This window comes from Dermacentor andersoni, chromosome 3 (genome assembly GCF_023375885.2).
Source record: "Dermacentor andersoni chromosome 3, qqDerAnde1_hic_scaffold, whole genome shotgun sequence".
NCBI lineage: Eukaryota > Metazoa > Arthropoda > Arachnida > Ixodida > Ixodidae > Dermacentor > Dermacentor andersoni.
Window position 1 is genome coordinate 230433039 of NC_092816.1, and position 15524 is coordinate 230448562.

Consider the following 15524-nt stretch of genomic DNA (forward strand, 5'->3'; position numbering starts at 1 on the left):
CGCATGTTTACAAGGGGGCGTTCTGGTCTGGCGGCTGCTGTGTATGGCACGGCTGCGCAAGCCCCGTCTTGAACAAAATCTGTGATGCGGACAGTGTAGGCATCTAGGCGCACCGAGGGCCGATAGCGTCGTGTGCACTATAGCAACCATACGTTTGCATGTCACCCGCGTTCACGTAGTGAAACGTCACTGTAACTTTTTCATTTCCTCTTGTTTTCGCCTCTGTCCACGGTCGACGTGCACCGCAGGCACCCTCCTAGCCTGCCAGGTCGGTAGCAGTGGTGGTCACTCCAAATGTTCGTCTTAAGAGGAAGCTTTAGCTTGGGTGCTCCCATCTAAATGCATGTAAAAGGAGAATGCATTTTCCTTGGCAACCACTGCACCAAATTAGGCGAGGTTTGTTGCATTTAAAAGGGAAACTTAAAATCCATTGACTGTTGGTTTCGAATTCTTATTTAAGTCGTCAATTTTTATTAAAATTTGGCAAAAATAGAACATTTTCAGAAAACGATACTATGAAGTTTACAACTCTAACTCAGCAATGAAAGATGATGCCACAATTCTGTGAATTACATATAATAGTACATCTAAAGAGAACAAAATTGATATGTTACACATGAATCTTGAAAAATTGAGTAATATGGAAGTACAGCTTTTGCACAACCCTTGTACACTACGTAACAAATTCACGTAAGATATAAAATGACATATCAAATTTGTCCGCTTTCAATGATCTTATGGATGGCATTTACAGAACTGCAATATCTGTCCTTGATGCAGAGCTATTAATTTGTTAACTTCATGCTTATATTATTTTTCACTTTCCAATTTTTAAAAATTCTTGTTACAAAATTCATGCCCTAAATTGAAATTCTGCTTCCGGCACTCACTAGAATTTAACTTTCTCTCTCAAATGCAACAATTTTTATCAAAATTGGTCCAGGGGATATCTCAGAAAAACGTTTTTGTATTTTACATTGTGGGGATTTGGGGAATTCGACGCGCCATTGTGCGGGCACTTTTAGCTGTTTCTGCAATCCCTACACCTCACGCCCTCCTTGCTCCGAACTGGTTGTCAGCGGTGGCGCTCCACTCGCGATGGTTCGCGGTGAGGGCGGAGCTACGACATCATGGAGCGGCCCCTGGTGGCTACTCTCGTGGTGTTAGTGTGTCTCTTCTCCCTTGGGACTGCACCGGGTACGTACATGCTTCCTCTCGTCTGCCGACACCTTTGTGACTAGGACTGAGCTCACGCGCGGCGGCTTTGCCTGTGCGGGGAGCGCGTACCTCGTGTTGATCCCGTCCCGACACTAAGCCGAAGAACAGGTGCATAGTGCTCGCGTGAGGTCGTACCACGCCAAGCCGCACTTATCGGAGGCCCAAGCCGAAGGAGATTGCCCGAGCTCTCGCGAGTTGGCCTATTGGTTATTGCGAGAGCAAGTAGCATAGCCGCCAGAACTTTTTTTAGCGGCGTGTCCCAGCTTGAGCCCGTGCTCTCGCAGCGACGTGCTATGGGCGCCCCTGACTGTATTTGCCGCCCTTGGTGCGGCACCCCTTTGGTTCCCCGCCGCCCCAGGAGCAGGCATTCGTGCAGTGTCGGGTGCCACCAGATATAATAAATGGTATCAGCTAACTCAGGGCAGTAGTGTGTTCTTGCGTGCATCGCTCGGTAGGCCCTTGCAGCCTGAGCTCGCGCGTAGCGGCACTGGAGGCTGACGGCTGACGTGGCCTTCTGGCTCGCTAAGCTCAAGCCCGCGGTGGTTGGTACCCCTGTGAGACCTGAAGACCCCACAACATGTATCTGAATAGGCCGCGCCAGAGTTGGGCTCGAGCTAAAGCTACCTCTTAACCGAAGAGTACATCTAAAGCGGATTTTTATTTATTTTTTTTTGCATTCAGTCTATCAGAAACCAAACAACCGTTCCCATGTTGTTCATTATATGTGAGAATTTGGCTTAACTGAGTTCGTCTTAACGAGAGTTCACTGTAGTACGATACGCGAACCAATACAACGAGTTTCCTCAGCATGTATTCATATTGAGTTTTTGTTTAGTCATTTGTGCTTTTTTGAAAAATGTGTTGTGCATGTAAATAAACATCAACTTGATAATGCTTGTTGATGGGGCACCTCGGCTCATTATGAATTATGCAGGCATCAGTTTGGGCGGCCCCTAGCATCTAACCAGCTGGTGCAGAAGAAGCTGGCTGACATGCTAACCGAGATCTCTTTGGGGCTGCAGGCCTGCCTACGCGTGGGTCGCCTCTTTGACCAGGGAAGGTATGTCCAGAAGGCTATGAGACGTAAATATCATCCGGAATTTAAACCACAAGGCACTTGCACCATGTACAAAAGCCTCCTTATGTAGCATATCTCGGATGCCAAGCGCGCGATTGGTGAAACCTAGCTTTTAATGAAGTAATGTGTGAAAAAGGAACATTCAGGGAGATTTGCGCACTGTGGCATGGGCTCTTACATTCAGCAAAAAAGACAAAGGCATCATGCACTGTGGTTCAAATAAGAAAGCTTGTAGCTGTGGTGTAAATACCAGAGCAAAAGCACCAAAACAAGATACAAGTGTTGTGGTTATCCAGTATCTGCATTAGATCAGCCACAACGTTAAGCACATTGGCAAATGAGTTGGTGTGAAAGTCGTGTTTTCGGCACTCGAAAAGCTCTTTTTAAATGTTCCATCAGGTCACTGTCAACTCGGGCCTTATACAAAGATGCACCGCTAAGCATAAAGATGAGGTCTTCCTGTGTAGTGAAGGTGTATTTTACTGTATTGTTTTGTCATGCAAGAGTGTCAAACTGGGCAGTGCCTAAACGAACGCCTTCGAGAACATAGTATTGTAGGAGGGGTTATTAGTGGACACCTTGGGGTGGCATTGTTGCGATTGTAGTTTGCAAGAGAAATCACAGAAGCGGAAAAAATTTTGAAATGGAGTAACAAGTGCGAATGTGGCTTAGCTACCCTTGTCAAGAAAGGAGTGCGATTTCCTATAATGAAATAAGTGACACATTTGGTAGGATGTTTTCTGCAGATTGCATTTTTTTGTGCCACGCTTCTGCTAATCTTCCTGTTTCCTGTTGCAAAGCACATTAATACCGGCGCTCAGGAAAGTAATGTTCAGTTGTTAGCGCTGTGCATGTCTACCCTGTTGTAAATGTCTAGTGCTCTGGGAAAACACCAGATATGCAAAACTAACTAGCCCAAAGTTCAACCTTGGTGAACGTTAATTGAAAGCCCAGCTTCCTGAAAAAATAAAACACCATTCCACTCCTTTCCTTGCATGTGCACACAAATGTATGTATATGTAAATTCAGCAACATTTTTAGGCAAAAGTGTATACTTGCCAATCCTCCTGAGCTTTTATTTAAGTTTGTCAACTCGAGCTCCTTCTGTGATTTTAGGAATGCTTGTAAAGTACAGTTACACCTCGATATGACGAAGTAGGTAAAATCGGCAATTTGCTTCGTTATATTTAAATTTCGTATTGAAATTCAACTTTTTTGCAAATAAGTACAATCACCGATCGATTTTTTTTCTTACACAGAAAGGGGCCGCAATATTTTCTAAATTATCAGGCAATCGAAAAAAGCTAATTTGAATGAGAAAACAATTCCCTTTGATGAATGTGGAAGCCAGCGATGAATGATGCGGTTTCATGCCATGTCGATGATATCTTCACATCGGTGGTACGAATTAAGTGAAGCCAGCCACGCTTTCGCATGCACTCCACCCCAGCAGCAGATAGCATCGCCCGCACTGAGACGACGCTATCATGAAAAGCGCTGGCAACGGGAATGCTTCATTTTCCTCAAGCTCCAACAGGTTGCCGAAACTTGACATTATGCAACCTCAAATACTACACGTGCAAGAAGACAGATTACATGATGCCACGCTATCTCGACATGCCCACCCTTTGTGCACGCGGCAGGCTACCTCTGAAGTAGGGTGCGCGGCTGCGTATGCGCTCAGCCATGCTTACAGCCATGCGCAGCCATGGCCGAGACGCGCGGCAATTGAAGTTCGTTATATCGAGGTTTAACTCTATTGCAAAACATTTTGCCGTCAGTCTCCAACCGTGCGCCTTTGAACTCATTTAATGGTGAAAGGACACCAGAGGTGCACTTTCATCAAGCAAGTTTATTCAGACAGGTTCTTGATGCAGGCGAAATCAGCAATAGCATGGGCACTGAGATCTATCTAAAAAATTTACAGACAGTTCCGTTACTCCCTAATGTGAAATTTGAGTGCAGCCCTATACATGCTTTCATTTCACAATATATTGAATGGCGCAGACAATATGGCTTGTTTGGCATGTTGCAAATGGAACGAAGCGTTGCACGACTGCCTCACGAATCTGGAGATAGCAAGAGCCAGCGCGTGGGTGATGCGTGGGCGCGATTTACAGCAGCTGCCGTCAACAGACCTCCCAGACGACGCGCACTACCCTGGTGCCATCTTGTAGTAGCCGTCGCCACACTACGCTTTTCTTTTCACGCTTTCGCCATACCGTCCTCTGCTTTCTGCCTCTTGGTTTTGCTGAACCCTCTTCTCCGCTTTCCTCCTCGTGTCTTTCATCCCCCACTGCGCTGCACATTTCCTTTCATCTTTCACTGTGCTCGTTCGCTCGGTTATGCCGCCGACACTCACCGCATGAACAGCCGCCTGAGAGAGCTGCGCTCTAAGGCAATGTGTTGCTGTTCCAAGTTTGCTGCTGCTTATGTGCTGCATGTAGAGGTAAATAGGGCGTGTGTGTATCACTCTATCACTAATGAACCGTTCATTACATTGTTCTCATTGTCTGTTAATTTTATGTAGTTGTCACAAAACTCGAGCCCCCTCAGTTCCCTCTCTCCTTGTTCATTACATAATGAGGGTCTCATTTCTGGCAGCTTTGACGCCCTCAGGTAGCATACGAGAGTTTATTGGTCAGTTTTCGTCTCTCAAGTTCACATACCATGTGCTGCCTTATGGCAGAAAGGATGTTCAGTTGCCAACCGATTTTCCGGACCTTGCGAGACTGAAAAATAGTCAGAAAAATCGAACAGCCCCTCTCTTCTCGTTCATTACATAATGAGGGTCTCATTTCTGGCAGCTTTGACACCTTCAGGTAGCATACGAGAGTTTATTGGTCAGTTTTCCTCTCTCAAGTTTACATACCATGTGCTGCCTTGTGGCAGAAAGGATGTTCAGTTGCCAACCGATTTTCCGGACCTTGCGAGACTGAAAAATAGTAAAGATTTTAACAGCCCGAAAAGAAGAAAAAAAAAATCTAGGCTTCAAAAAGTGAATGAACAAAAATATTTAGGTGTCATGGTTGCTTCAAACCTCAGATGGGATGTGAATATTTCTAATATCACTTCATTTGCTCTGCTCAAGCTGTTTTATCTTCACAGATGCCTCCAGCTGACCCCCCAATCTACCAAGCTTTTAGCCTATACTACATATGTGAGACCGATATTAGAATATGCTAACATAGTATGCTTTCCTTATACAGTCACTAACATTAAAAAACTAGAAAATGTACAGAGGAAGGCTGCAAGATTCATCTGCAGCAAACATACACGCCGATTCTCCCACAAATATATTAAGTTCTGGCTTCCAAAAACTGGTGATTAGAGCAAAACAAGCGTTCCTGAAATTTTTTTTTCAGCTACTTCACAACTATTATAAAATTGACATACTGTATATAGTTCTACATTCATCCATCAGAATCCCGCGTAACCTGGCACAAACTTCACACACTGTAAGAGTACTTTTACCACAATGAGACTTTCAAGAACGTTTTTTGCACTTGCTGTCATGGAATGGAATTGTTTAGATCCCTCGATTACTAATGCGAATTCATTATCGGACTTTGCCTCAAAAAATAGAAAATGTCATCTGTTAATGCCATAACATTCGCAGCCCGAGAGGCATTTCACCATCATTGAAAGCCTGCTAGTGGCCGAGTGCTCACAACAGAGTGTTTCCAGGTTTGCTGTTATCTTTTGTTGTTGACCACTTTGGGTTATCTGAGGTTAAAAATGTGCGCTTTGTATATTATTTTTATTATAAGTGTGTATATGTTATAAGCATTACAAGTGTGTTTAACCCTTTCGCTGTCGGACCTTTCTGGCTGTGACGCACCCCCAGTGTCGGCTTGGTTTCAGGGAATGAACGTAGCAATTTATTTTTGATTATGATTGGTACACAAATAACACAGTCAATGGAATATGCACATTTCATTGTTCTGCAGATTTTGTTAGGAAACATCATCATCATCAGCCAGACTATAATATCCGTTCAACATCCGAATCTGATGATGCGAAACTCACCTCTTCCTCGCATGAGACGCTGTCTGAGTCCGAATCCGAGCTCGGCTCTTATTCTGAATCGGAAGAACCACCGCTCCTATGAGCCGATGAAGGTCCCGCGTGCTCAGCCATCCGAAAGTAACCGCGCGCAGGGAGAATGCACTTTCAGTCGCCCGCACAACGGAGAGAAATGGGACGTTGTGTGATCAAGAAGACAGAGGGAGATGGGAAAAGGATAAAGCAAAGTTCGAGGGGCTTTACGTTTATGCTGCAAGCTGGAAGCGAGGGTGCGGCAAGAGAGCAAAAGCAGCAATCAAGTCATGTGTCGGTCTCTTTTGGGAGAGGCAAAGGCGCGTGCTCCTGAACTTGACGCACCATAGCAGACACACCAACAGAAGAAAAATAAAAACCTTCAAACCAGCGGAGATGGCAGAACAACCCTTGAACACATAACCACACGCGCACGACTCGTGATCCAGCGAACGTGGAGTGACCGCGCCACTCAGCAAAGAGAGAAGGGGGAGTGGCAGTCGCACCGTACTCTTCAATACATGTACAACACAGTGCAGGGCGAAAATACGAACTTGTAGAAAGATTCAACAGATGGTGCAGCCAGTCCAGGAGTGCCAGCTTTGCGCTCAGGCGTGAAATTTTGAATGTACACTAGAGAACGTAGCAGTACGTCAGTGACACTGTGGGGGGGAAGCGTGAAGACGTACTGGTACGTCTGTGACAGCGAAAGGGTTAAAGAACTTCAGCTCGGCATCCTTTCCTAATTATCGTTAAGGAAACTTAAGTAAAAACCCAATGCACGCGATCTTGCGCGCGACAAGCGATGCAATGGAGATGGCTGTCGCGCTCACTTGTCGGCTACAAGTCGTACCCCACGCGAGCGACGATATTGAGCGACGTCTCTTCGGGGTGGCCAGTATGAGGGCAGCAACATACGCGCCGAAGCTAGCGTGACCCGTGCTTTATCAACTTAAGTTGACGTGTTTTACTGTAAAAAGCAGCATAAAGTATTTCTGAAGGTCTTGCAGTAGGTTCTCATTCTTGCACGTATAAAAATTCAATTGTTAGTAGAGAGAGAGACTAAAGTAGAGACTTCATGAAGCCGCGTGAAGTCTCTACTTTCTTGCATAGTGAGTGCCCACCAGATTGCCGTGCCCTTTCCGTTGATGTCAAAAACTTGTACTATTTGTTACCAAGTAACCTGATTTTAGAGGAAGTCTGTGATTGCATCGATAAGTACGGCGTAGTTAAGTTTCAATATGCCTGTGGAACGAGTGTTGGCAGCTTCATGGAAATGCTCACTTACTACCTAAAATCCACATTCATTTGTCATGACAATAAGGTTTTAATTCAAAAGCAGGGAGTGTGTATAGGCTCACGTTTGGCACCCATACTTAGCGACCTTTTGTTGGCATGCTATAACAGGGGCCTACTCGCTCGCCTACAGCTGACGACCGTAAAAATATTTCGCTTTGTAGACAATTTTTTTTGTATTTTATCCAGTTGACCCTTGTGACACGGAGTTAACCTCCAAGACAATTATTGACACCTTCAGTGCGATTATGAAGGATTTTACGTTAACAACGGAAGAGCCCACTAATGACCGTTTAAGGTTTTTAGGCATTGAGATTGTTTTTAAACCTCATCACGTGTGCTGGAGCTACTCGTCTCGCTCAAAGAAAGGGCTTCTCCCATTTTCGTCTGCTCACTCCAAACTCGTAAAATGAGGCATTGCTAAGGCATGTTTGCGAGCTGTTCTGAAGCGCTCGTGCGAGCACTCTGTTGAACAGAGCTTTTCAGCACAAGTCAACAGACTAACATCAGCAGGCTACCCGACGAGCGTTTTGTGCAGTGTTGCTGGTGACCTTGTAAAAGAGCTAAAAAACGCCGGAAAACAATCTTTGCAGTCACCGCCTTCGAGATCTAGGCTTGCCGTCATTCCTTGTGTACACCGAGTTTCTCATAACATTATGAAAAATTGCGGCCAAGGCAGGAGTGAGGGTGGTGTGCAATGGCCCTAATAAACTGAGCGGGTTGTGCAAAATAGTCAATAGGGAGGATACTGTCGCGCGCAGAAGCTGCTATAAGAATCATGTCCGCGGCTTTATTAACTGTACAACGCAGGTCATCTATAAAATCCCACTTGATTGTAAACATTGCTATATCGGGCAAACGGGGAGGTGCATTAATGATTGCCTGCGCGAGCATGCCGCTTCACTAAAAGGAAACCCGTACAGTCATCTAGCTGTGCACTGTAAGGCGTGTGGTTGCACCCCGATCTTTAACAAGTCCAAAATAATCGGCAGATATAGCAAAAAGCGTGCGCGGGAAATCTTTGAAGCATTTTGCATATTCATAAGTGCCGACGCGTGCGTCAGCTCTGCGTCCCTCATGCTCTCAACAAAAGAAATTGATTATTTTCGTGGCTGACACTTATCCTTCTTTTTCTATTCTTTATGTCACCTTCACGATGTATTTATATGCTGCTTCTGTAGATAAAGCATTTGGTTGCTAGTCAGCGCTCTGTCCTGTTTACTCGCTCGTCCTGTGTTGCGCTGTTTCTGTTTTTATTCTAAAGATGAACCAACCAGCCCCATTGAACACAGTGCTAACATTTTATAAATTATAGGGTTTACGCCACATACTATTTGTACATGTGTGATGTTGCAACTGCCCCAGCCCTGAGCCGTGCTGGCTAACGCTCTCAGGGCCAATCTCACCAGAACGTCGACCCAAGAAAGTGGACGGTCCATTGGTGGAGCATTGCATGCATAATACAGAGTGCAGGTTCAGCTCCCATTGGCATTTCATTTCTCCTTTGCTCTAATTCTAAAATTTGATTGAAAAAGCGCAGTTGATTTCCTCTGTGCTTTCCTTGGCTTCATATGTTTGTTACTCACAAAGTAAAAATACTTGAGCCCCTTGTTTTCTGTGATTCTTTCTGCTCAGGGCATTCAAAGTTGATCCTTAATGTTTACATTTTTACACGATTCATTCACCGCAATCGAAATGGGTCCTACTTGTCCGAGATATGCGCAGAGCAGTTTTTATTGTGCTTTCAGCCTCTGCCCGGAGATGGTGTCGCTGGTAAAGCGCAACTCATGTGGCAAAGCCCTGGACATTGCCCGCACTGCCCGTGACATGTTGGGTGGCAATGGCATTAGTGACGAGTACCACATCATCCGCCATGTGATGAACCTTGAAGCAGTCAACACGTATGAAGGTGACTCCATTGCTCTTCCCTTGACACATGAGCTACAACTCTGACTTTTGCAGGAACCCACGACGTGCATGCACTGATCCTGGGAAGAGCCATCACGGGAATTCAAGCATTCTCAACAGATTGACTGGGAAGACACATTTCTTGATGAGCGCTGTGCAGTAAAGCTTATTTTTACTCAACTAAAGCCCATTTTACTTGGTACAGTTCAGTGTTGTTGTGATGAAGCGCAGCTTGAGCATGGACGGAATTCAGCAGATTGCGAGCGTTATCTATTATGAGGAAATTTACAGCACTACATGGCAAAGTACTACAGAGATGGGACAAACGCTTGAGTGCATGCAGAATGGAACCATAGTATGTGGGGCTTTGAAACACTAGCTTCTTTATTTTTCACCATGTATTTTGTTAGGTGTGCAAGTATGAACTGATCATGTTACCACTAGATGAGTATTTTACATTGATAATCTAGCCACAAGGTCAAGCCCCTGGCATTTTCATTGTCACTACTTATCAACATCATTTAGTGACAGGCGTCATGTGTAGCAACATGATCATACAGCCTCAGTATTAATATTCTTAACGAATTTAAATGTGTTTAGTTCCCACAAGAGGTTTCCACAGTGCCTTTGTATGTTATATCCATTACTTCATTGTAACGATTGTGTGCCTTACGACCAAATTCGCCCACAGGTGATGAGTTACCACTAAGCAAGCTACAGCGCATTGCGAAAGATTGTTTCCTGCCTCATCTCAACACTTTCTGAGTTTGCCGAAGGGCACAGCTCAAAGCCTCTGATTTCATGGAATGCTCATTGCTGCAGACAAAGGACACATAAAAATGTTCTTTACAACAAAAAGGCAGTTTTTTTTTATGTTGGTGTCCTGCAATGAGCATTGCATGAAATTATTTATTTATTTATACATACTGCAGCGCAGTTTGCGCTATAGCAGGAGTGGGTTAAGAAAAGGTACAGAAAATGCATTGGAGTATACAGCGGTAAACACAAGTGAACACTTTTAAAGAGCACTGATGAAAGGAAAATACACAAATAAACACAAGTGAACACTTTTACAAAAGAGCACTGATGAAAGAAAAATACACAAGAAGTTACACAAATGCTGCCAGGCATGGGTGAGCACGATTATGCATCTGGGATGAGCATCAGCGAATGGACCGAGGCAATGAATTCCAGTCTTCGATTGAGCGGGGAAAAAAGCTGAATTTGAACATGTTAGTACGTGCGTAGTAGGGTATCAAGTTTAGGTCATGATGTCTTCTCGTTGATGATCCCGGTGCGAAGTTAATGTAATTATCATTTGAGAGCCTAACTAAAGAATTGACAATGCAGTGCAAGAATTTTAATGATTCGACACGGCGACGAGAAGAGAGCGTGTTTAGGTTCAAGGAAGAAAGTGTTGAAGAGGGCGAAAAGTCGCGATCGTAACGATGACATATAAATCTCGCAGCTTTTTTCTGTACAGCTTCTAGTTTATTAATCTCTAACTGCTTATGCGGGCTCCAGACTACAGGTGCATAATCAAGAACAGGGCGGATTAGAGATTTATGCATTAGTAACTTAGTAAAATCAGTACAGTGCTCTGAAATGCGCTTTCCTGCAAGGTAGCAATTAAGGGCTTGATGACGCCCCTCGAAATTAGTTGACCCAGAGCATTTTCAAGCCCACCTCAGATGTCTACCATTGTGCTGTTTGCAACTGCTGTAATCATTCCAGAAATCGCTGTTACATTTCCAAGAGGTACAAAAGGAGGGCTTCTTTGATTCATGAAGATTAAACGGGACAAGTGGCAGCCAACGAATGTGTGCAGTGTTAGTACTGCATATTGTTTCTTTGAAATCATTGTAATCACAAGCGAAAATTCATGGAAATTATTTGGAATAAAAAGTTGGTTTTGTGAGTGCATGTGCTTAGATTGTGTCAAAATTGTGAAAATCTGATGGATTGTGCAACCCTGTGGATTCAATTCAGCGATGCGACTAGTGCAGGCAAGCACTTCCGAACCCCTTATTCCCTTCCAGGCACAATCTATTCGTGCAAATTACCAACACTTCTTTTACAGCAAGTTCGCTGGCAATTACAGTAGAACCCCGCTGTTGCGTTCCTTGGTACTGCGTTTTCCTGGCTGTTAAGTCATTCACGGCCGGTCCTGGCATAACTCGCACTGGGAAGCTCGCTGTTGCGTCACAACTGTGGGACTGTTCCCGCATCATACGTTGCAAACTGCCATGTTGACTTTTCATGTAGCTTGGCTTGATGATGGGATTCACCGCCCAAAGTACCAGGGGTGATGCCCATGATGTATTTTCGGTTTTTGCCAGCAAAAATGTTGATGTAAAGATGGTGTCTATGATGCGCTGGGGCCCTAAAATTGGGTTTGGTGCATACATAGTATGCGTCAAAATATGTTCTCTTTAATATGCAAGAGCGATAACACCGTTGCCATGGGCTGTATGCTGTATGTAGAAGTGAAAGCTTGCGAGCGCAAGCGTGCAGGAAGCGCGCAGTCTTCCGTTATGCGTGAGGCATTGGGCACTGTACTCTGGCACCACCTGCATATTGCGTGGTGCCAATACCAATGATTCCCTTTAAAGGGCAATCTTGGAAACATTAAGGTTGCTGTTTTGCTATGGCTCAGACTCCCAATATATGGAAGCGAGCACTGATAAACTATCATTAATTAAAGGAACATAATTGCCCGGCCCTGTTCGTACATTTGAATACAATGTGCACAGTGATGTTCAGTGCTGGTAGGCTTTGTGGGGGATGGTGCTGGCCCAAAGTCCTAGCCAGCAGAGCTGGCTTTGTGGGAACCATTCCAGGTCTCTGTCTTTTTTGAGAGCCGAGTCCAAGAACCTACGGCCATGCTGCAATAAGTGCCGAATCCCCAACTCACTTTTTCTTAGAAAGCAACCCCACACCCTGCGGACACTTTCAACAGAACTGTTACTTCTGTATGATTTAGCCAATGAATAGCGTGATATTTGCTGAAGCTCTATCCTGCTACACATGGCAAGCGCATGATGTTAAATAAAAACAAAACATTGACACAAAGAGCCCACCTACACATTTCATTGCTGCTTCAGCTGTTTTAGCAAATCAATACACATGAAAAGTTTCCTTGGTATTTTTGTGTACCCAGAACAATACAAAACTGATGTTGCAGGTCTAAATGAGTATAGTCCAGCCAATCTGTGGTCGGACTAGTTTATTAACTATGGTTATGTCAGCTGTACCAAAACTATGAGCCCAAAAGCTCATTCACGCAACTGACAGTGGTTGCTTCACCAAGGAGTGACGACGACCAATATTCTCAATTGCAACTGCCCTTTGCCCGTCGCCACCCCAAAGTGTCTTGCGATCGGTGCCATCCGTGTCTGCTTGCACCGCCGTTGCCCCGCAAAATAAGCGTCCGTACGTACAGACGTCTTGTTCCTGCGCTACTGATTGCTTTAACAAGTTTTAAATGTGCTAGTGCAGTCGCACAACTGGACAACCGTGCAATGAGTGATTGACCCAAACCGGTCGCTTCATTGCAAAAAGCAACTGTTTGTGACTAGTATTTACGACCGGTTGCTTTGTGGCATTGCACTAGAATATTTGTGACCAACTTGTCCCCATGATCTGTGCGAGTTTGCTGATTTAAATGAGCCCTATTTCAAGGCAGTGGCAGAGCTAGGAATTTTTTTCAGGGGAGGGGGCAGGAGGCGGGTGTTGGTGCACATTGTTTAATGCCAGGTATTCTAGTATGCAGAAGTTTCAAGGGGAAGGGGGCTTGGTTTGGCCCCCCCCCCCTAGGGCTTCAAGGTGGAGGTGTGGCAGGATACGCCTGGACAAGCTCCTTGGCCCCCTTGGCCACCTCGTAGGCCCCCTGGATGAGTTGGCCACCTTCAAGGCCGTTGGATGCCCACCGTTCCAGCTGCTGCGCACTGCCCACCAGACGAGCAAGGGCACCGCTCACTGCACCACCTGGGGGCTGCTGCCCACCACCAAACAGGGAACCCATGCCCAGCACTGCCTGCACACACAAAACCAGAGGGGTGGTGCCTTGCTCAGCGAGCCTTGTGTTACAGTGTTGCCGCTTGAGTGTTCCGCTTTCATTCCACACCACAATTTTATGACAGCACAATGGCGCTGCCATCAGCAGTGATGCACTTCTCTTTGTAGCCTACAGCCACTGTGTAAGCAGACAACAGAGTCTACGAGAGAAAACGTTAACACATCCGTGCTACTTCTTAGTACACATACACCAAGATCAGTGTCAGCTGAGGGCGTGGCCAAATGACCTGCAAGAATTTCCAATATAGTACTACTATAGTACGAAAGTTCCTTACAGCTTTGTCAAATACGAGACCTTAAAATATGTTTTAAGGGTCTCACTAACATTTACACTTGGTGGATCTTTAATGTGTTAGGAGTCGCTTCAACTGAAACTTTAATCACAATCAACACATGCAGTTTAATTAACTCTTCTGTCTGCTTGCCTGAGATGTTCCAAAGCACTTGTGACATTACATCAGTTGCAACATTGTGGTTCCATGTACAGCATTTCACTTGTAAATTTTGCATTAGCTATAACCATTGGTGTTTTGTTCTTGAGATGGCATTGGACAGTCACACGGCATGCTAGGCCATAGGCTGAAATCTTTATTTTTCCCACTTGTACTGAGCCATATTTGTGGCACAAAACGAAACAATATTTGAAATGTGCCAAATATTACAACGGAGGCACAGCTGGGCCTGCGATTCCTATAGTTCTTGCTGCAAAGGAGGTGCAACAAAAAGACACAGGCACCACAACTTCCTCCAGATAGAAACATGCACAACACAACAATCACATCATGGAATGAACTGAAAGGAAAGCAGGGCCACAATAATGCAACAATTGTTTTCTTTTTCACAATTTGTCAGTGGTGTGAGCTCTTCTCCCCCAAAATTATTGCCCCAATCAGCTGGTCGGGAGGCGTGAAAGAAGTGAGCAAAAGTAATCACTACATTATATCAGCCTGGATCTTGCTCAGTCAAAATCTCGTCAGGCTTGGACACCACAAAGGTCACCTGTCAAAAAAGGCTAGTGCCAGCTTTTCTATGACATCTCCAAAGCTGCACACGTACTTACTTTATAGCAACTTGCCTTTCTGTGAGTGAAGTGCCCAAACCTTTCTTACCTGCAAAATGTTCTGCGTGCAGGGCAGAAAGGCATCGCGATTTCCGCCTTGCGCGCATGCCAGCAACTTGTGGATGCAGCGAGTGATGTTCTCCGTCTGGGCCAGCACTTCCTGGTAGGTCGGCAGAGAGCTGCATACAATCGGCACGGGGTTCACTCACATGATTACCAACAAGTGGAGAACACAGTAAGAAGAGTTCATCGCTATGGTAACTGCAGAACAAATGTAATATACTCAGCATATGAGCAACAGTCTCCATCTGCCTGCTAACTTCTACCAGAGTAAGGTAACCCTCCATACAATGGGTGATCACCACTCCCCATTTCTTCGGTCTTTCTCTCAAATAAAATGGTCCTTTCATTTCACAGACATCATTCTAGGAATTACTTGTAACCCTTCTGTGACTGTGCATGCAATAATATCTGCTTAAAATCCACCTAGGGTTATGTCAATGCTGTACACTGATGACAGCATCAGTTCCTGTGTGAATTCAGAGCTCGTTGGCACGGCAGGTGCTGGCTCTTCATTTACCAAGTAACAGTCATCCAACTGTGCCCTCACTTGGTGAACGATTTCATTTTTGGTTAATCCCACACAGACGTCAAGCTCGTTGTCAGTGTGAGCAAATCCTTCAAATGTTAATTCGGTGGGGATGGAAACAACTGCCCTCGCAGGCCGTTTGATTACAAGGTCCATTAAGGGGGAGCGATGGGCACGCTACCTTCATATGAGATTGTTGTCCCGGCATAAATGTGAAGCCTGTGCTGTGATAACAGTCATAAACCATGTCTTGAATCACC

The 15524-nt window shown here is 45.1% G+C and overlaps 2 protein-coding genes across 4 annotated transcripts in view; one reads left to right on the plus strand and one right to left on the minus strand.

Moving 5' to 3' along the window:
- Positions 1-11456, plus strand: part of LOC126536524 (glutaryl-CoA dehydrogenase, mitochondrial) — a 96903-nt gene extending 85447 nt beyond the window's left edge. For 2 of the 3 annotated variants that reach the window (XM_050183530.3, XM_055072747.2), the window contains 3 exons: positions 2153-2278; positions 9379-9539; positions 9593-11456. In XM_050183530.3, coding sequence (XP_050039487.1) covers positions 2153-2278; positions 9379-9539; positions 9593-9663 — 358 coding nt within the window. In that variant the 3' untranslated portion in view covers positions 9664-11456. The remainder of the gene's footprint in view (positions 1-2152; positions 2279-9378; positions 9540-9592) is intronic. The other variant, XM_055072754.2, reaches the window with a different exon arrangement.
- Positions 11457-13270: 1814 nt separating this feature from the next.
- The window catches only part of Git (ARF GTPase-activating protein GIT1), a 306764-nt gene continuing 304510 nt past the window's right edge, over positions 13271-15524 (minus strand). Inside the window, exons 16-17 of the mRNA XM_050183502.3 lie at positions 14725-14854; positions 13271-13574 (exon numbers count right to left, since the gene is read on the minus strand). Of these exons, the coding sequence (XP_050039459.2) occupies positions 13359-13574; positions 14725-14854 (346 nt within the window). The 3' untranslated portion in view covers positions 13271-13358. The remainder of the gene's footprint in view (positions 13575-14724; positions 14855-15524) is intronic.